General features: G+C 29.4%; 3 protein-coding genes across 3 annotated transcripts in view; 1 reads left to right on the plus strand and 2 right to left on the minus strand.

Annotated features, from left to right (window-relative positions):
• LOC113866515 overlaps positions 1–1,326 on the minus strand; it is a 59,485-nt gene extending 58,159 nt beyond the window's left edge. Inside the window, exons 1-2 of the mRNA XM_027501339.1 lie at positions 1,190–1,326; positions 347–424 (exon numbers count right to left, since the gene is read on the minus strand). Of these exons, the coding sequence (XP_027357140.1) occupies positions 347–424; positions 1,190–1,280 (169 nt within the window). The 5' untranslated portion in view covers positions 1,281–1,326. The remainder of the gene's footprint in view (positions 1–346; positions 425–1,189) is intronic.
• Positions 1,327–11,420: 10,094 nt separating this feature from the next.
• Positions 11,421–14,216, minus strand: LOC113866660 (receptor-like protein EIX2). Its single transcript, XM_027501467.1, has one exon. The coding sequence runs from the start codon at positions 14,214–14,216 to the stop codon at positions 11,421–11,423; it is 2,796 nt and encodes a 931-aa protein (XP_027357268.1).
• Positions 14,217–20,435: 6,219 nt separating this feature from the next.
• On the plus strand, positions 20,436–21,169 carry LOC113866661 (protein YLS3-like). The gene is made up of 2 exons (XM_027501468.1): positions 20,436–20,724; positions 21,009–21,169. The coding sequence occupies exons 1-2, from the start codon at positions 20,436–20,438 to the stop codon at positions 21,167–21,169; spliced, it is 450 nt and encodes a 149-aa protein (XP_027357269.1).
• The last annotated feature ends 390 nt before the right edge of the window (positions 21,170–21,559 follow it).

Here is a 21,559-nt window from a genome sequence, read left to right on the forward strand (position 1 = left end):
GGACTGTGATGTGGAGTAAGAAAAGAGGTCTAGCTTTTTGTGAAAATGTTCTGCATTAGCTATTCTGTTTTGCATCAAGTTGGAGAGCAATGCTCGGGTCTTTCAAGGTCTTCTGATATCTGTCGAAGTGATGTGGGAAAGGATACAGTTTTGGCTATTATACACTGTTACTCTTTACTTCTGTTTTTCTGGTTCATTCCCTTATAATAGTTTTCTTGTGGAGGAAATATTATCTTTGTACATCTCTTCTTTCTTAATAAATTTCCCTGTCTGTCAAATAAAAAAAATTGTATATAGAAGAACTTGGTTAAATGTTTGTAAGAGGATCAGGATGAGTCTGCTATACCTTGCTTTAGTGCAAATGGAAGCTGGAGGTAATCAAATGCATCAAGTATCAGCTCCACATTCTCCAATAGCACTTCCTCTAAGCAACAATAAATGATCAACTCCAAAATCAGTTCGCCAAAAACATTATTCAAAAGAAGAAATATTTATAATTTTAAATATTTAATTTTACACTCCTTAAGATTAGTATGTGTATAATCAAAGTACACAATGGAAAGAATTAAACAGAAATGCATACCTACTAATTCTCAAATGTTCATAAGGTTTTTAAAAAAATCCACAAAAAATAATTACATTCGGGAATCTTTATATTTTCAACATTGGAAAAATGGCACAGTGCATTGCCATTAAAATTGGTTCACAAACTAATAGTATTAACACAAGTAATCATCAATTTTTGTCCTTCAAATATACAACATACAAGTGTTACCAGTTTGGTCCTCCAATAATAATAGTTATACACATTTTGTTGGCTTAAATTAACTTCTGCAAGAGTAAGGGGCAGCAGCAATGGTATTAATGTAAACTACAGTGTGAAATGAAATTTGTGGCTCAGTTACAATTTACAAGTAAAAGTCTAAAGCCTCAATTTACAGTTTAGTTCAATGAGCTGTCAAACTGCAATTAAACCAACCCAACATGGTAAGTTCATTTTAGTTTATTTTTGGCAAATTAATATTTTTTTTTCCCTAAAGCTCTCTAAAAATGCTGCAAAAAAAATATTAGTATAACATCAAAATAAAGTAATTCAAAGTTCAAACATGCACTTGGATGCTCCCAAAGGTAAGTATTATAACAGTAGAGAGGATAATAACTACAGAAGAACTACTACTGAGTCACATACCAAGCCTAATCTTCAGCTGCTCTTTCTGGATATCTTTAAAATATCGGCCCAGATAGCCTAGAAGCAACTGATGAACCAGTCCTTCAAACATTGCTGAAGAATTATCTTCGCAGTTGCAACATTATATTTTATTTAGTTCTGCTGAAATAAATTGCCAGGTTAGCAAAATAAAATAAAAGTAGGAAAATGCACCTACTCCCCCTCCCAGCAGCAATCTCCCTCCTAGAAAGCACAAAATTGAAAAAAGGAAATAAGGAATATTACAAAAACCAAAGCAATTCAAGGTAAAAATAGGTGTAGTTTTGGAAAAACTAACCTTTCACTTGCTTAACAGTGTTCAAAAAGTCATTCATGAGTAACCCACTGTCCCATTCATTAACTAAAAAATAAAATTGAGTAATGAGTAGTTAATTTTTCGCAACAAAAAACCTTTACCGTGGACTAATTTCTTGCAACTTTCCTAAAAAAATTCACCGCTCCAATAAAAAGGAAATCAAACTGTAGTCGTTTTTTTATCACCCAATCCAAGTTTTGCAATCCCATATACATATTAAGAGCCCCTTCTTAAGCAACGGATAATTAATTTCATTATAAAACACCCTCCAGGACTGCCATATCAGCAACTTCATGTTTCTAATCAAAATTCAATATCATACACTCCCCTTTAATAGAACGAGTCCAGCGTATTCTTTGCTACACTTCTTTCACAGAACCTCATGAACTCAAACCAAAACTTAGGCACTAATAAAGGGCAGCTTAACTCAGCCAACAACAAAAACATTTAATTAAAAATTTTGTTCCTACACATGACACTTTTTTACATTTTAATCCTTAAAAGAAAACATCCTACATTTTGGTCCCTATGGAAAGACATTTATAAATTGGTCCCTACCATTTATGACCTTCATAAGAGTGTTAGATTTGGTCTCTATACAGGATAATTTTTCTGTTTTAGCCCCTACCAAAAAAAAAAAATTGTCTCGTCTTTTTTTTATTATAGTACCTGCATTAAACTGAAAAATAATACCATTATAACTTTGGCAAATGTCAAGAACCGATATGTGAGCATTTTTTCATGTGAAGTTTTCTTAAATTAGGATTAAAACCAAAAAATGTAAGTCTCAGTTGCATTGCAGAGACCAAAAAAAAACAAAAAACTACAACACAAAACACTAAATGAAACACACAAAAATCAACACATCACTACTGGCTTATATCTTGAACGTCACCTATAGACATTCACAATCAGAATGCATCGGTAGCAATTTAGCAAGAACACCAGTGGTAGCACCTGAACCGTTTTAGCAAACCACAAAACCTCCTTAATTTCTAAACTCAACTATTTCACATTTTAACGTAAATGAAAGAGAATGACCGAGAACACAGTAAATCGCACGGCACGAAGCAATAGAAAATCATCTTGGGAACCTCACCAGAAGACTCAGCGGCGGCGGGAAGCGATAACCGGTCGGAGGAAGAGGAACCCTCCGGCACGGCGATGGCAGTTGGAAATGGAGAAGGTGGTGGTGAGCGATAAGTGATAGGGTTTCAAATCGAATCGAACGCAGCGTTATCTCTCTTCTCGTTTTTTACAGTGACTCGAGGGAGAATCGTCGAGAGCTGAGGGAGAAAAGAGGGGGTTTTCATTTAGCTATCAAGTTCCCAGAATATTTCAGGCTATGACACGAGAGCCTTCAAGTTCTGGTGATGGTTACTGGGAATTAGCATTATGAATTAGGAAACAAACCTGTGTGATCTATGGGTTTTGTTTATTTTTTTAATTAAAAAAATTTTAAATTATATTTTAAATTATTACAAATTTTACATTATAAAAAATCATAATACATTTTTTATTGTTTTTAAAATGAATTAATTTAAATTAAATAGTATATACTTTATTACTTTAATAAATATATATTTATATTATTTGATGGATAGTAAAATTATTAATTATGATAAATTTTAAAAAACTTAAATGCGTTAAGTAATTTATTAAATATGCATTTACAATTGCATGAGTTTATTTATATTTTTTATTAAATTATTTTTAAAAATAATATTTTGAATATAAAGAAATACATTTAAAAAAATTCTAATATATTTTTTATATATCGTTAGTTCAAAAATAAATCAGTATACAAAATAATGCATATACATGTGGTGCATATATAATATGATATTTTAGTTATTTTTTATGAATTTAATTAATCATGTATTAATTATAATTTAAATTATACATATAACATTTAATATAAATATAAATATGAAGAATAATAAATAATGAATTTTAGTGAATTATATGTAAATATAAAGATTAAAAATTAATTAAATATCCATGTGAATAGCACAAATTTGTTTAACATTTTTATTGAATTATTAATATCATTATATTAATTGTAGTTTATTATTTTTTACAAAATATGTCTAATCAATTGTTACTGTTGTTTTTCAAAATTATTTTTTAAAAATATCATTAATTATGAAATAAATATATTAATCTATATTTTATTTATCATAGTAGTTATTTTTTATTTTTAAATTAATTTTTATAAATTAAATTTAGTTAATTTTTGTTATTTTTATATTTTTAGAATAACTTTTAGGAAAAATAGTTACAAATTTAATATAAAAATTTATTTGATTTTATCATATTAATTTTAATATTTGTTTTATAAATTTAAATAATTTAAAAAAATATGTCTAATCAATTGTCAATATTTTTTTCTAATTATGTTAGAAATATCAATAATTATATAACAAATATATTCATCTTTCATTATTTAGTTTGTTATTACTTTTTATAAATCTTAATAATTACTTTATTATAAATACATTATGTATATCATAATTGTTATAAAAATTATGAAAATTTAATAATATTAATTTTTAATAATTAAAATTTATTTATTAATAACATGTATAAAATATTTTTATATATATATATATATATATATATATATATATATATACGGGTATGGAGCGGGGTAGATACCCATACCCGCACCCATCTCCACTAAAATTTACGAGTTTTTACCCACATCTATACTCGTATAGTGGGTAAATACCCAATCTATTGTGGGTAAATTTTGTGGGTACCCATCGGGTACTTTAACCATTGTCATCCCTATATACAGGATTATCACTGACAAATAACTTATGTATTTAGTTTTGCTTATTATTTTTAAGACTTTTAGTTTAGAAAATTATTATATTAAGATACATTTAACATTTATGATTTTTAAATATTTATTTTTTATCTATATTTGTACCTTATTCAGTATTATTATACTACTTATGTAAAGTTATATAAATATATTTTTCTTTATAAATATTTTTTTTCAAAAAATTATGAATAATAGATACAAAATAAGTATGCGAATATTCAGAAATTACATATACGGGATTAATATTCATATCATATCATATGTATATGAGACTGGGTATGGGAATGTGTATTACATTAGCCTAGCCTACCCATTGCCATCCCAAGTTTCTATATACGTCCTGCATTTCTGTCATGCTGACATATGTCTTCCCTGCTCTGTTAGAGACTTATTTCCTTTTAGGCCTGATACATTACTGCGCCTGTTATTCACTTGCTGGCTGTCGGGATTTGTTTATTTTTATTCATAATTTCATCTTCTTCCACTCTTTCCAAATACCAAACGCTCGTACCTTCTATTAAATACCTTGTTACAGCGAAATAGGAATGTGATTTGATGAAGGGCTTGAAACCAGAGAGGGAAGACCCTTGAAATTTCCTCCGAATGGAATGACTGTCCCTGAAATCATGTGATTGTCTTGTCCAAGAGCCGATTCATTGCTTGTATCATGCAAAATTTGCAGCCACAGATGTTTCTGATGGCAAGCTTGATTCATCAGTCTTTCCATTAACAGCTGAAACACAATTATCACTACCACCAATAGCTCTTGTCATGGAGTTTTGATATCCCGCTGACTGACCAATTCCAAATCTAGAATTTATTTTGGCTAAAGAATCTTTAGCAAATCTCACCCCTTTATCACTATCCAAATATTTATTGGTCCCTGTGAAAGAATTATTTGATTGTCTTCCAGTGTCATTATTACTACTACAGGGAGCATCAGTAAAACCAAATTGTTTTAGCATGATAGACTCGCCATCTTTCATCATATTTTCACTAGCTTTTATCTTTTCCTTGGGTTGATTATCAAATTGTGAAAATGGTAAACCCTTGGCCTTGTTGTTGGTTTCTGATCTAGCTTTAGGAGCATCCGAAGCACTAGTGATTGCAAACATATAGCTCTTGGGTTTTAGCTGGGGCTGTTCTTCACCAGTTCAGTATTCTGTAACCCTTCCTTCCTGTTGAGGTCTGCATCTCTAATCATCTACTTCAGACGGTCCAATTTGGAGGACTCGCAAGGGCACTAAGCGGTGGTGGTGCTATAAATGGAACCAAATATCCTGTCTGAGGTGGTTTACCAAGCCCCAGCTCTATATTAGAGGAAGTTGCATCAATGCCCACAAGACCAACCTTTGCATTGTTCTTTATGATGCATTCATTGTCCTTCAGAAGGCTTGTTGGAATTTGTGAAGGAGAGTGGACAGTTGGCAAGTTTCACTTGCCTTTTTAGAGAATCAAAGAAACGAGGTATAGGTTGGCAACCGTCATCCAGTTGAGTTCCAATAAAATTTGGTGTTTTTTGTGTCCCAAAGACTTCAGCTGGTAAGATTCAGAAATTTGAATTGAGGGTCAAGGCTAAGGCTTTTGTAGTATCCGAGAATCTACAGCAAAAGAATAACAAGGAGTCTAGCATAGTGAAGCAAAATAATATTGAATAATAACAATAATGTGCATGTTTTGACGGTGTCTCGTCTTTTGAAGTTTCAAAGTTCTATTTATAGTCTCTGTTTATTTCATAGAATGCAGAGAGAATATTATGTGTGCACATGACATTATGAGCTAATCGGTTATATTTAGATGGTCATAATTTTAAGGAATCCAAAGCATTAGTTTCATGTTCCAACTACTTCGGCTTATTTTTTGGCAGAATGCTAAATATATAAAATAACCTTTTCACCTTGTTCTGTTTTGTTGAAGGATTCCGTTATTACAGACGAAAAGAATTTTTGTATCCTAAGAAAAGGGTATTCTTCCGCTCCATCCATTGCTTCAGCACTTCAAGTTGTTGAGATCTGCTATCCACCTTCACAACATTTGTTCTTTGTGCGCTATATCTGGACACCATCCATGGTGAAAGCTAGCCTCGTACTGAGTATGTCAGCACCGCATGTTGTGGCCATAATAGTATTATTGCCACTTGATATCATCTATTTGGTAATTCATGCAGTAAAGGTCTGCAAACATCGTTGAAGTAAAACTTCAATGTTCATTGAAGAAGACCACCAACAACATATATGAACCAGAGTCTAACCTTGGTCAGAGCTGTGAGTAATTTACAATACAGGCCCTTTATTTTTAAGACATAAAATGCAATAGATTAGTAACTCTCTATTCATCTAAATTAGTGCTTAGTCTTACTATTGAAATGAATAAAGATAACTACAACAGAAACATAGACCAACCATAACTATATAAAACTCCACTACAAATTTTCAATAGTATTATTCCTGTACCTATGCATATGTAATAGTCATAGTTGCAGTAAAAATAAGAGTTGATAGTTATCTTCTTTAGATTAGTTTTAAAACTTCACACTAGACTTGTTGCTATTTTATTTTTGACAGTCATAGTTATGCAGAGTTTGTAGGAAGTCACATTCATTCACTATTATTATTATTATTATTATTATTATTATTATTATTATTATTATTATTATTATTATTTTGTGATTACAAAGAAATGAAAGAATTGTAAACAAGGGTGCAGCTATGAACATGATATGAGTCTTCACCTGCGTCGTATAATTTTCACAACAACAAAATGACAAGAATAAACAAAAGTAAAAAATCCTAAAATTCCTCGAGTGCCAAATAACCATGCCGAGTATTGATTGTCCACTGATAGGAAGCTATAACTCATCAACAAGCAAGTAAACACCAATCCTGGTATCTTAACGAAACTACCCTGCTGCACTTTCAAGCTTTCACAAGATAAATTTTCGTAAGTCTGCACAATTCACATCAAGTTCATGAGTCATACAGTGAACACTCAGCCTTATCTCGTGGCGTGCGTCCAGCTCTCAGTTATTGCACCAAACACTTCGTCATATGCGGTGGGTCTCGTAGTCCACTTCCGATATATTTTTATATTACTGTTCCAATGTAAAAGATGAATTGCAAAAAATTTTCAAGGACTTGTACATTCCTGCTTCTTCACATTCAGCTTGCAAGTGTTAAAATTTTAGTTATTTATCTTCTAAAAACTTTTGCTTGTATTAAGGAAGAAATTCCCTTTTTTGCTGTTTTAAAAGGACTCTCTTTTATTAATCAGCAAGACGCTAATATTAAACAACACCCGCTATGCATGCATAATATTTTGGAGACACTTATCTTAATGTTTTCGTTGGGTAAGCTTTTCTCTTTGTCCTCCATTACACTAGTTGTGCTTACTATATAACTCCTCCATTGAGAAAGATCCTCAAGCCTCCTAGCATTGCAACTCCTAACGCGTCATTGGTGTGTCCGCTCTTACGCATATCTTCATTATTTCCTGTAGCCTCTTTTTCCATTTCTAGGTGCAGCGTCTCCTGCAACTTGGCCTTCTTCTTGCTGTGTCCGAACTTAGTCCTTGCAGAGCTGGGAGCTGGGGTGTCATGTCTTCGTTCTTGGGAAGGTTTCTTTGCATGTCGTGTCTCATGAAAACTGCTGCTTGTCATGGATGCCGCTACCCTGGTCTGTGCTTGGGAGTCTTAAGGCTCCACTATGCTATCGTTCATATTTCCATGGAAGCTTCCTTGTGTTTTTTGGGTTGGCCTCATTACAATTTTGCCCTTAATATTCTAATTGGTCCTCACAATGTTTTTTATCTCTCTTTTTCCTTTTTATTATATGTTCATCACATTTATTATTTTTTCTTCTTCGTATTTTTTCCTTCCATTTCTTACTTCTCTCTGCAAATTGCATATTTGCATGCCCATGGTTAAATAATTATTTTTCATTTTTGTTACCCTTAATGATCTATCGGATTCAAATACAATTATTTTTTTAATAAAAATAATAATTGTAATCTAAATCAAATAATTATTTTTCATAACTTTTGTCACTCTTTGATAACTTTGACAGCTAAGCATGACGGACATGAACTTCAAATAGACTGTATGCATCATAACGTATTTATATTACATGTAAATACTAAAAAATAGGTTTTTTTTTTTCTATGCATATTTTAAAAGATATTTTTGAAAGATAAAATACGAAGTCATATAAAGTAAAAACAAAAAGAAATTAATTTAATGTCTCACCCTATTTAAATATTATTATTTCAGATAGTTGTGCTATGTTATTTTGTTATAATATTATACTTTTATACGTCATAATTTTTTAAGAATTTTTTCTTACTTTTAAGACTTTTACTTGACAAAATTTTTGGATAATAATTATTATAAAATATAATTTTACTTAATGTATATCATCATGCTCGTTTCCTGATAAAAGAAAAAATTATCATGCTTACGTATCATATTGTATTTTATATTCGTATATATAGATCCATAATGCAACATATATAGTTACACAATAATTATCAGGTGTTTCAAAGGGGGACAAAAGTAGAGCATATAAATCTGTTAATTTTAGTCCATTTTTGAAAAAAAAAATAATGATCTGAGGTTTCAAGTCTGAAAGTTCAGAATAATTGAGAGGTCTGGTTTATAGTATTAAGTATTCCTATTTGAAATTATTTGAGCAGCACTTCTGCACTTGGGTCATAAATCACCTGAAGCTCAAGCTTTTAATCAACGTGGTGGCTCTGGCAATTCCTCTACGAGTCCTTCTGGTAGTGATTCTTTTAAAATCGTGTTCATTTTTTGTTTTTGGTTATTTTAATTGTATTTTAGTTTATCTGTAATTTTAGTTTTCTACTTTAAATTGCTTACTTTTATCCTCACAACTTTGTAATTAATCAAAATAAGTTTTTCACTCAATATTTAATATAATAATTAACAAAAATATTATAAAGATGTGATATATTATTGATTAGTATAGATTAAAAAAAACATATAAAATAAAAAAGATTCATTATATTTTGCATTTTTTTTATTTATATTTAAATATTTTATACATTTTTTCAGCTACAAATCAATGATAGGCACACTTTTGAGTTTTAATAGTTTGTTTATTATTAGATAAAATTTTGAGGTGAGAACTTAATTAAAATCAAAGAAAGTAAAATTACACATAAGTTAAAGAATTAAGTTTGTCTAAGTAATCTCAAGAAAAAAAATTAACTTTGTCTTAGGTAAATTAATGAAATTTTGTCAATAAAAAGCTAAATAAAAATTATATTTTTAATACAATATCTAAAAATTGATACAAATTAATGAGATATAACTTGGAAAAGTATAATACTATGGCCTACAAAAGAAAAATTTAACATAAAAAAAGTAATTTTTTACGAAACAATTAATGAAGTTTGCTGCGATATTAAGTTTTGCATTTATTGATTATGTGTGCCATTTTGTGTATTCAGCTCAAGGAAATTCACAAAATGGGAAAAACCAGGAGATTGATAAAAGGGCCACAACATAGAACGGTGCCTCTCACAAGGGAAAGAGATTATTAGAAAGTTTGGTTGTAATTTGGTTTGTTTGAGCTTAGCTCAACTACTACTAATATCTATTATCCTTTTAGTGTATCATGTTGAAAACTTGCAATGTATTTTAAACCGTTGATGCTATTGGGTTTCAAAATCTTAAATCATTGTAGTTTTTAGTTGGTGTTGTTTTGGATTGATTTTTATGAGCATTTTGTGTGTGTCTCTCTCACACACGTACATTTAGAGTGAATTATAGGCATAGCTTTTAAGGTGAGGTGTGAGGAAATCCATAACCATAAGGGTAGTGTCATAAATTAAACCATTAATCGGTCATGATTTCCAAAAGTTAATAAATTATGATTTATCAAGTGAAGATGTTTTAAATTAATAAAATGACGCCATTCAATGTTTTTATAAAAGAATTTGCAAAGTACTCTTGACGGAATGGGAATGAAGAACATAGCAATTAGCAAAGTATGGAAAAGGGGGAAAAGGAAGTTGTGGACTGATTTAGATGCTGCAGAAACCAATGCAAACTCCAATAATTCCAAACTAAATTCATTCACAAGAATTCTTACGCTGTATTTAAAAAAACGTGAGCTTGAAATTTATAATTGTGAAAAATTTTAGACCTTTAATTGAAAATTTATAAGCTATATAAGTAATTTATGAAATTAAATTATTTGAAAAATTAAGTATATAACTAACTTATTTATGTTAAATGACTTAAAAAAATATGTAATATAATTAAAATTATATATAATTTATTTTAACACATCTTATTAATAAAAATGATATTATTAATTTTTAAATAATAACTTAAATTTATTTTTAAAATTATTAACTTTAACATGTTATATTAATAAAGATTACATGAATTGATTTTAAATAATTTATTTTATTGTTTTAAAAATATTATTATTTATTTAATTTATTTTTATCTAACAAAATATACTATTAATTATTATTAATAAAAGATGAAAAAATAGAGAAAAGAAAAAAGAAAGAGAAAAGAAAAATGACAATAAAATTAATATACTAGATTTTAATTATGTAAATGATAAATTGTCCTCTCAAAAAATAAAGAATAAAAATGTAATCAAAATGTTGGTACTTAACTTTTAAAAGTTAAATATTTTTTAAAGTAACTTCTTAAAAAAATCAGCTTTCAAAAGTTATAAGCTGTTTTTATTATGTATTTTTTAAGTAGTTCTACAAACTTGAGCTATATCTTTATCTTGTGCAATACAAATCTTCCATGATCGCAGCTAATTTTAATGTTAATCATTATATTGCTAGTCTATAGTCTATTTATAGTAGAAGAGGATGACCCATATGGTTGATGTGGCTAAAGTATGGTGTAATTATGAATCTCTTAGTCATTCACCAATACATCAAGAACTTTTCTAACAAATGAAAGCAAGTAGACAAAAAGAACACACCATATGCACAGATTAGAAGGTATACCTTTCTACATACATTATTAGTGGCCAGAATAGCACCTTGGGATGCCTCTCGCTTCTTAGCAGCTAAGCTCATAATTTAGCAAGTAACCTTCTTACCTTCAAAACTATGGTCACATAAATCAAATCTTTCAAGTGGTAAAGAAAATGAAAACAAGCATGCCTCCATGTTCTGTTGAAGAAAATAACACTGCAAACACCCCAAAATCCTGCTGCAAATCCAACTCCCATTCCTATATAAAACTCTGATGTTTCGAAGAAATTTTCATGTCCAACATAAGCACTATCCAGTACCTTTTCATTGCTTGTGCAATTACTAGTCACAGGAGGACCACAAAGTTCAGGATTACCTGTATAGCTAAGTGCTTCAAAGCTCTGAAGTTGAGTGCTTGTGGGAATTCTGCCTGATAAGTTGTTGTATGATATGTTCAGGAAACTGAGAAAGGACAAATCAGATAAGCTTTGGGGAATTTCACCAGAAATGTGGTTTAGTGAGAGATCAAGGGCCTCTAACAATTTCATGCTTCCCATGTCTTTTGGTATTTCTCCAGATAGATGGTTTTTAGACAAGTTCAAAAACCTTAAAGCAGTTAGCTTGGAAATTTCAGAAGGAATAGCTCCAAACAGCTTATTACTTGAAAGGTCAATCATTCTTACAAGTATCAAGTTGTCTTTGTACTCTAGCTCATCTCCTTTGGGAACTAAGACAAGACTTTCTTTGTAGTTGTTATAGTTGAAGTCAAAGCCATAGGAATATCCTAAAGGGTTAGAATAGAAGTCATCTTCACCTGCCATTGCCTTCATGTTATCCAAACAATTTGGAACGGATCCTGAGAGGCTATTGTTGGCAAGATCCAGCACAATAAGGGAAGAAAGTTGACACATCTTTTGAGTAATAATCCCTTTGAACTTATTGGATCTTAGACGAAGAACCATTAGAAATTGCATTTCCCACATCCAAGCTGGTAGTGTGTCAGAAAGTTGGTTATTACCCATGTCAATGAACTTCAGCATGGAGCAATTTTGAAGAGTTGAAGGAATATATCCAGAAAAGTTGTTGTTGTCTAACAACAAAGACACAAGTTCAGATAAATACCCAACAGAGTTTGGAATTTCACCGGACAAATTGTTTCTACCCAAGTTCAAATGCATTAAAGCTTGCCAATGCATCCAACAGTGACCAAGATCACCAGATAAGACATTATTTGAAACATCAAGCACAGTTAACTTATTTGTACCATTCATTCTTTCACATAAAAAGGAAGAAATTGGTCCATAAATTGAGTTATTTGCAATATTCAACACTTCAACATTTGCAGACACACTTGGGAATCTACCCTTGAATAGATTAGAACTCAGATTTATGATGCTCGAGTTAAGGAAGGCATTTGATAGGTCTCCACTAATGAGATTGTTAGATAGATCCAGGAATTCAATTTGCAAACTCCATTTCCAAAACCAACTTGGAACCATGTCTGAAATACCTGCCTTGGACATTGCCAACACCTTGATGGAACTTTGCATTTGTAGCCATGCTGGGAACCTAGGCCCTACTCCACAGGAGCTGAGTAAAATATATTCAAGTTGAAAAGGAGGAACCCAACTCGAGTTGACACTGAGAAACAGGTTTGTTGAAGACAAACGTAGTTCCTTTAATTTTGAAAGTTTTGCAAGATTTAATTCCTGTATTGATCCTTCCAGCAAATTAGATGAAAGGTCTAATGTTACTAAATTTGAGCGAATTCCAAGACTTACAGGCATACCACCAGTCAGAGAATTAGCTGCAATATTTAATGCCTCCAGGTTTTTGAGGAATCCAAAACTCTTAGGAATAGTTCCATTGAGTTGGTTATGAAAAAGATTTAGCTTCCTCAAGGATGATAAATTTGCGAATGATGAGGGAATAGGACAAATAAAGGTATTATTACTGAGATCTAGAACTTCAAGATGCTTAAGCTGGCCTAATGAATTTGGCAGTGCTCCACTGAGTTGGTTGCCCTGCAGGTCTAGAGTTTTTATGTTCTGAAGGCTTGATATGATTTGTGGGATTTCTCCCTGTAGAAAATTGCTGCGCATATCCAATTGGACAAGAGTAGTACTGAGGTTTGAAAGCCATGAAGGGATTTCTTGATTGAGATTGTTATTTGAAAAATCAAGAACTTGGAGGTGTGTGAAGTTGGTTTTCTCTTTTGGTGGTCTTAAATTATCAATTTGACAGTTCTCCAAGTGTAATTCTTCAAGAAAAGGAACTGTGCCTAGTACTTGAAGCCAAGCAGCTTCTTTATGAATGTCTACACCACCCAAATCAAGGTACTCTAAGGAGGAAAGCCTTGATATCCAATTAAGGTTATCAATATGAAGAGCATAATTGTACCCAAGATTAAGGTATTGCAGGTTTGATAGATTCCCTACCTGAGGAGGGATTAGTCCCTTGAACCCACTGATGCTAAGGTCCAAGTATCTTAGGCTCTCCATTGAGCCAAGGAAGTTTGGTATTGGAGTATGAACAAAATAATTAGAACTCAAGTCCAAAAGCATCAAAGATTTTAGTTCTAGCAAGGAAGGACTAATCTCACCGCTCAACTCCCTATAGGGAGTGTCCACAGGTGTGCTAAGATTCAGTTCCATGACTTCACCAGTGATGTTGTTGCAATGAACCCCTAGCCATGTACAACAATCCCCTTCATCAGACCATGATGAGAACCTGTTTGAAGGGTCTTCTAGTCCATGCTTGAATCTGAGGAGTGCGTTTCTTTCTTTCTCGCTGCAAGTTTTGTTAAACCCTTCTGCATTGCATGCATAGAAGTGGATAGTTGTTACAATGGACAAAATCAAGAGCAGAATTTTAGTTGCATATGGCACTGCCATGAGAAAGCAGTAAGACTAGTGAAAAGGTTTAGATCCACTGTTATCTTGTGCTAAGTAGGTATTGCCTATGCTTATTTTATTCATGGACTAATTTCATGCTTGGTTCATGTTAAAATGCAGGTGGATCCCGTTTACTTCAGCACTACCAGCAGTAAATTCTGGGTTAGATTTCTAACTTGTCTCTAAACTCGCACGAAGTTAAAAATATGAGCATGTAATAAGACTAGACAAGGTACAGTTCCTTGTTGTCTCCAATTCAAATAACTTATTCATCAAAATTAATAAAAACCAGTTATATATTATAAATTTATAATAGTCAAATATAATAAATCAGCAAATATATCCACTTATCCGAATAACGAGTGAGTTTTCTTGTTAACACAAATTCTATCATAAATAAATGTATAAAAAATTAATGATTAATGCATATAAAAATGAGTTTTTATTGCTTAGAATTTGGATAAAAAATATTTAAACCTATAAAAAAAAAACTCAGTAATTTTTTATGTACCACAAAACTTAACAATGATCTACATGGAGGTACTAGAACAATTTCTCTCCATATTTGTTTTAGTCAGTGATAACATATAGGAATGGAAATAGGTTAAGTTATGTTAGACTTTGTATAAATAAGTTTGGTCTGGTAAATAAATTTGGCTTGGTCTATTACTTATTGTAAATTTTTTATTAAGCCTAGTTTAACCTTCTTAAAAATCTGATTTGTTCTATTAGTCTTTTTAATGACCTACTTCATATTGAGACATTCAATACGTCATTAAATTTTCTTATATATAGGTTATTAAGTCATCTAAATATATATGTATTTTTAAAAGTTATATATCTAAATAAACTATTAAAAATGATTCAACATTTTAAATATGTAAAACAAAATTATATATTCATATTTATCACTTTTGAACCATATATTTAATTTAAATAAATAAATCACTACACATATAAAAAAATATAATAAAATAAATATTAATTTATAAATCATTAAATAAATGTAATAGCATAAAATCTTAAATATTAAATCAACAAACATAATATAATTAAATAAATTTTAGACCTAAAAAATTAACAAATACAACAAACAAAAATCTAAAAAATACAAGCAATAATATTTTTTTTATAGTAAATGAAAAACAACAAATATATCATCTGCTTTAAAGAGATCTCTTCATATTGTTCATCAACCTTCAAAATAAAAAAAAAATATTATTAGAATAAAAATACTTTAAAAATAATAATTACAAATATTTCTTAAAAATACTTTTAGAGTAATCTTTGATTTTCTCGTCAAATCATACATGTGATGAAACCAATCTCCACCACAAATTAATGTTTCAATAAAATCCTTTTTCAAACGAAAATAATATTTATTAAGAGAACAATATTTATTAATAACTCTATCTCTAGTACTAAACATAAATTCTAATTCTACAGTTGAAATTTAATATATTATAATTTTTATAAAATATTATTTAATATATTATTATAAATTTTAAATAAGTCATTTTCATAAGTTTACTTGATTTCTTTTAAGCTAAAGTCTGGGCTATTTCCATCTAATCAAATGGCTCAGTTTCAAAGTTTGAATCTAATGCTACGTTGACCTCGGTCTTCCATTTTTGTAGCATTATTTATGGTGAAAAGAAACCAAATTTCAAGTTAAAAGATATGCCATATAAGAACTGATTGGTGTTTTGAAAATGTCAATTCAAAATATAATGAATGAACATGGTTTAGTGGTAGGCAAGAATGGGACTTTCAGCAAGTTGGGGAATAGGGTGTGATTTGTAACTTAACAGAGTGACACTTAGTTTTAGACCAATCCCATCCTCACAATGCTTCTTTCCATCATCATATTTCAATTTATGACTTGCTCCCATTGCTGAATTGGGAACTGCCCAAAAACATCATTTTAGGATGGCGTCAAATTAACTCCGCTGTCTCAGTTTTTTTTTACTAATTTCGTTTTTATACACTAGTACGCTGTTAACATTTATTTAATATTTTTATTTTATTTTCTCATTCTCTCCAGCTAACTAAGTATTTGCTCTAAACTTGATTAGAATTAAAAAAAATTAACATAATTTTGATTAGCTTTTCACGTTTTTTTTATGTCAATGAAGTCTTTTATTTTTAAAACTATACAAATTTGTTATCTATTAATCTTCTATCCAAATTTTTGAAGAGTTTGTAATGGAATTAAATCGTGAAAGAATTTTAAAATTTTGAAAGTAAAAAATTTAGTAAAAACTTAATAAAATTTGAATTTTTTTTTAGCATTTATTAGATTAGTGATTGAATAAGAAAACTTTTAATTTTTTAATAGAATTTTAAATTTTAGTTGGTTAGTTCTGAGTAGAAGATAATTTAATTGGTTTAACTAGTAAAACAAGTATCATCTCTTTCAAGAATAAAATTTTTGTCAGAACTAATTTTGCATGTATAGGAGGCGAGACTCAAGAGCAACATTGTGGATTATGCCATGTGTCAGGAAAGGAGGAAGTATTTCTCCCTACAAAGGTTAACTAATATGCCTGCAAAAGAGTTTATTTGTCTTGGCATATGACACTAATATTTTCTTTTTATCCTTTAGGAAATAAGATGTGGTATATCATTTTTTTCAATATAGAAGACTATATAAGTAGTAGAATCAAATAAAATTTTTACATCTTCCTCACTGAGTCATGCACTTTGAAACAATATTAGGTTAGTAAATTAAATATTTTTAATTGAATTAATTATATTATTGAAATTAGTAATGTAATTTTTATAAATGTATTAATTAAAAAATAAAGAGTTGGTGTTGAATTAATTATTTTGTTGTTATATTCATTAATTTGATTTATATAAATTTATTCTTGTAAATGCATGATGTATATTAGAATGGTAAAATTTATAAAAGAAATGAACTGTTACTTTTAAAGACCACAAAAAATGATTAAGATAAAACGTAAAATAATTTTAGACATTTTAAAAATAAAAATTCATGTAAAACTTAAATTGATATGCTAGTCATGCTATTTGTGGATAGATTTCACAATTTTTGATTGATGCAAGTATTCAACAGGACACAATTTTGGTTATATATGATAATAAAGATATCGATTGCATGATAATGCAAGTCAACAACACAATCAAAAAATTGCAGTTGAATTATATATTGATGTTGTCTTTGGTGAGACATTTTTTGTTTCATCATAATCAATTGATTTAAATTTATCACTTGCATGTGATAATGTTAGTGATAAGGATCAATGTGCAGTTCGAACAAGTATAATTCTTGTTTGGTTGATTAATATTCTTATACAATTGTGTAAAATATATGTTTGCATGATGAAAAATATATAAATTCAAGAAGTGATAGTAATGAAAATCAAGATAAAGGAGGAATTTTGTTAGATAATTCTTCTTATATTATATTGATTTGGAGGGTAACATTTTTTATTTCATTTTGAATATACTGAAAAATGAACAAGAATGAAGAGGTATGAATGTCTTTTTAATATTTTAATGTATTTATTTATTAACATTATGATAAATAATACTAATTATACTCACATAATTATAGTGCAATTGATGTTGAAACTTCATTTTTTAGAATGTAAGTTTACATAATAGTTATATTAATTGAGAACATCATAATTAAGAAATAAAAAATTTAGATTTACTTTACAGTAATTCATATAAGAAAGGATATGTATTATATATTTGACAATTGTTTGACTCTAAAGAGGATATTAAGATGGTTATGAAACATTTTGTTATAAGAAAGACGTCAAAGTTATTTGTGATTGAGTCAAAATCAATGAAATCGCATTTCAAGTGTCTGAAACATAAATATGAATGATCTTGAAGAGAGAAACAACATTGCTAAAAAAATTTTAACAAATGGAAAATTATAAGATGAGATGGTATGCATACATGTGTAAATTCAATTATTTCTCAAGATTACTAGAAGTTGGATTCAAAATTTATTTACACATGCATTCTAGGCATGTGATATTTAAATTCTACTAAGTAATTTTAAAAATACAACATAATGAGTAGTGTTGCAACATCTAACAAAATTTGATTCCTTACTTGTTAGTGGGTTAAACAAGAACAATTAGTGTCAATTTTATTAATTCAACAAAGAATCATTGGTCAATTTAGTTATAATGTTTCATAAAAAAAAATATGAAAAGTGAAATAATAACCTATTCAATGAATCAATACTAAATTATTTTTTTCCTAGTTATCTGTTGTTTAAAATATAAAATTAAAATTTTTACTGTCACTTCCTATAGGGGTAATACTTATCCAACTTCTAATATATGTACTAAGTAAAATAAGTATTGCCTTTGTAGGAACTGATACACGTTTCAAAATAAATTGTATCACACCTATTTAGCATTGACGTGGTAAAAGTAAATTCAAACAAAATAATAATTTGGATTTAGTATTATATATTGTTTTTACACTTCATTTTTTTTGTGAAATATTTTATTTCAGCTTTCCTTCCTCACATTATCCTTTTCCTCTCTTTTTTTTTTTCCTTTTTTGTCTTCATCTTTTTATTCATTTTTTTCGTCATCTTCTTTCTCTCTTTTGTCTCTTTAAAACTACACACAATTGAGTGATAATATTGTTAACACTCAAAGATAAAGGCAACACCTTGTTGGCCACAATGAAGGTGAGAAATTGCTAATAAGTGATGAGTTTAATGAGTTGAAATATTGAAAGTTCAGTATAGAGTGAAATTTAAAGGCTTTCTAAAAGAGATGTGATAAGTGGTGATGAGCGATGAAAATCTATTAGGTAGGTAGTAAGTAATAGGTGGCAACATCTTCTTTTCATTGTATGGGATTTTAAAGAAGAAAAAAGGAAAAGGAAGAAAAAAAATAAAAAGATAAAGAAAAAAAAGCTAAAATTAGAAATATGTGAAAAAAAATAAACAATACATAAATAGAATATGTAACAAAAATAAAATAAAATATTCTAATAGAGGTGGTGTTTTTAATAAAAATAATATATTTAAAACATTTTTAAATATTAGAAGATGAAAATAAATTATAAAGTTAGAGAATAAAATTAAAATTTATTTAAATTGAAAAATAAAAATACTAAATTTATCAATATAAAAAATTATACTTTTTGTGATAACTTATATTTTATTAAAAAAATATTGAAAGTTAAAGATGAACTATATGACTTATTAGTTTTTATTATAAAACGTAATTGTGGTTTACAAGTTTTATTTTTTTAATTAAATAAAAAAAATAGTAATATATAAGAGATAAAATTTACTATATTTTTGAAAAAAAATTAAAAATTAAACCCAATTTAGAAAATTGCATCAATTTACGTCGATACAATAAAAAAAAAAAAATCCTTTTACGTTACTTCAAAATAGCCAGAAGACAGAATTTAGTAAGTCAAATTTTAGATAAAAGAAAATCAATAAAAGATTAAATTAGCTAAAAAAATCTTAAAAGACTAAAATTATAAATTATCCAAAATAAAGAATACAATTAAGCCAAGTTTTTAATTTCACTTCAAATTCTGTTTTAACAAAAAGAAAATAATTTTACGAAATCAACATCCCTCAAAATAAAATTTATAAAACGTTCCCCAACCAACTGAATAGACCAAGTCAACAAGTGCGCCTTGTGGCGAGGGTTGATGGGATAGTAACCAGTGTTTGTGGAAGAAGAACCTTTGTCTTTAAGAAGTCCACTTTTCAGTATGCACTACTTTGACTCTTTCTTTGTTAGTAACCACATACAATACCAAAATAGAGTAAAACATTGCTATAGTTCCTTGTTATTTGTATTTAATTATCGATTTAACAGGTGGTTATGTCATTAATTGTTGAGTTTAACACTGTTTTCATTTAGCAGGTGGCTGTATTTCCATTCGAATTTAGTGAAATGAAAGTTAGAATTTCATTTTCACATACAAACATGTTTTTTTCTAAATCAGAACATTACATAACCTTCAAATAAAATCATGGTACAACGTTACAAACATTTCATTCGTAGCACCACAACTTAATAGTTTCTACTCATTCTACCCTACTCTGTATAATTAATTACTCTTCCTAAATATGGTTCCATAGCTTATATACATTCCATTCATTCATCACTATATATCAACATTGAGAAAAGAGCTTTCTGTGGCCAATACCGCAGTGCTAGGCTAACACAAATGCTACTGTTATTAATAGCAATGATATTGATCAGCCATGCAATGGGGGATTCTGCACAAGAGAAACAGATTTGTGTAGAACAACTCACAGGTGTTTCAACATGTCTACCATATTTGGGTGGCGACGCCAAATCGCCGACGCCGGATTGTTGCAATGGTCTCATACAAGCCATTAAGAACAATAAGAAGTGCTTATGCATTATTCTCAAGGATAGGGATGACCCTGACCTTGGCCTAAAAATTAACATCACTAATGCTCTTGGCCTTCCTTCTCTTTGCAAAGCACCTGATAATGTCTCTCAGTGTCCTGGTAAGTTTTAGCGTTCTTTCCAAACATGTTTCATTAAAGAACACAAGAGGGTCATGTTTCATTTCCTGCAATGGTCAACAAAGTCCTGTACTAAAATTTTCAAGCCTTTGTTTTTCGCTTGATAACTTGAAATAATAACATGTTTTAAATAAGAAGGGTATCTAAATCTGCCAATTTTAGTCTATTTCTGAAGCTATGATCTTTGAGTTTTCAAGTCTAAAAGTTCAAAAAATTTGGGGTCTGATTTTAATTTTAAGAATGTCTATTTGAAATTATTTGCGCAGCACTTCTCCACTTGGATCCAAAATCACCTGAAGCTCAAGCTTTTAATCAAATGGGTCAGAACACCAATGGTGGCCTTATCAGTCCTCACAGTCCTTCTGGTATTTCATCCTTTCAAGAAGAATATCCACTTCTTGTTTCTATTTTTCACTTTGGTTTTTGAGTTTCAATGGTGCAGTATTGAAATTTACATTTATTTATAGAACAAAATTTAGGTACTGCTTGTTATGTGTTATTATTAGCGCATTTTACCAACTAAAAATAGAGTTTTATTTTAATAAATAATTTACTTTTAATATTATCACATATTATTAAAGTAAAACTCTGATTTTTATTTATTTTTTGGTGTTAAGCTGAAGGTAGTTCCCAGAATGGTAAAAACCAAGGGACAGGTGAAAAAGCTACAGCAAAGAATGGTGCATCTTATAAGGGAAAGAAATTGTTAGAAAGTTTGGTTGCAATTACATGGCTTTTAATTTAGTTTTTATCATCTTAATTAGCTCAAACGCTACCAGTTATTATCCCATCCACATGTCAGGTTGAAAGCTTTACA

Source organism: Abrus precatorius, unplaced genomic scaffold (genome assembly GCF_003935025.1).
Source record: "Abrus precatorius isolate BTA unplaced genomic scaffold, Abrus_2018 Scaffold5, whole genome shotgun sequence".
In the NCBI taxonomy this organism is placed as follows: domain Eukaryota; kingdom Viridiplantae; phylum Streptophyta; class Magnoliopsida; order Fabales; family Fabaceae; genus Abrus; species Abrus precatorius.

Excerpts from the sequence above, each read along its gene's own strand:
- LOC113866661 (XM_027501468.1), top strand. The coding sequence starts at position 20,436 with ATGATATTGATCAGCCATGCAATGGGGGATTCTGCACAAGAGAAACAG. Across the intron at positions 20,725-21,008 it reads TAATGTCTCTCAGTGTCCTG|CACTTCTCCACTTGGATCCA; the intron begins GTAAGTTTTAGC and ends TTATTTGCGCAG.
- LOC113866660 (XM_027501467.1), bottom strand. The coding sequence starts at position 14,216 with ATGGCAGTGCCATATGCAACTAAAATTCTGCTCTTGATTTTGTCCATT.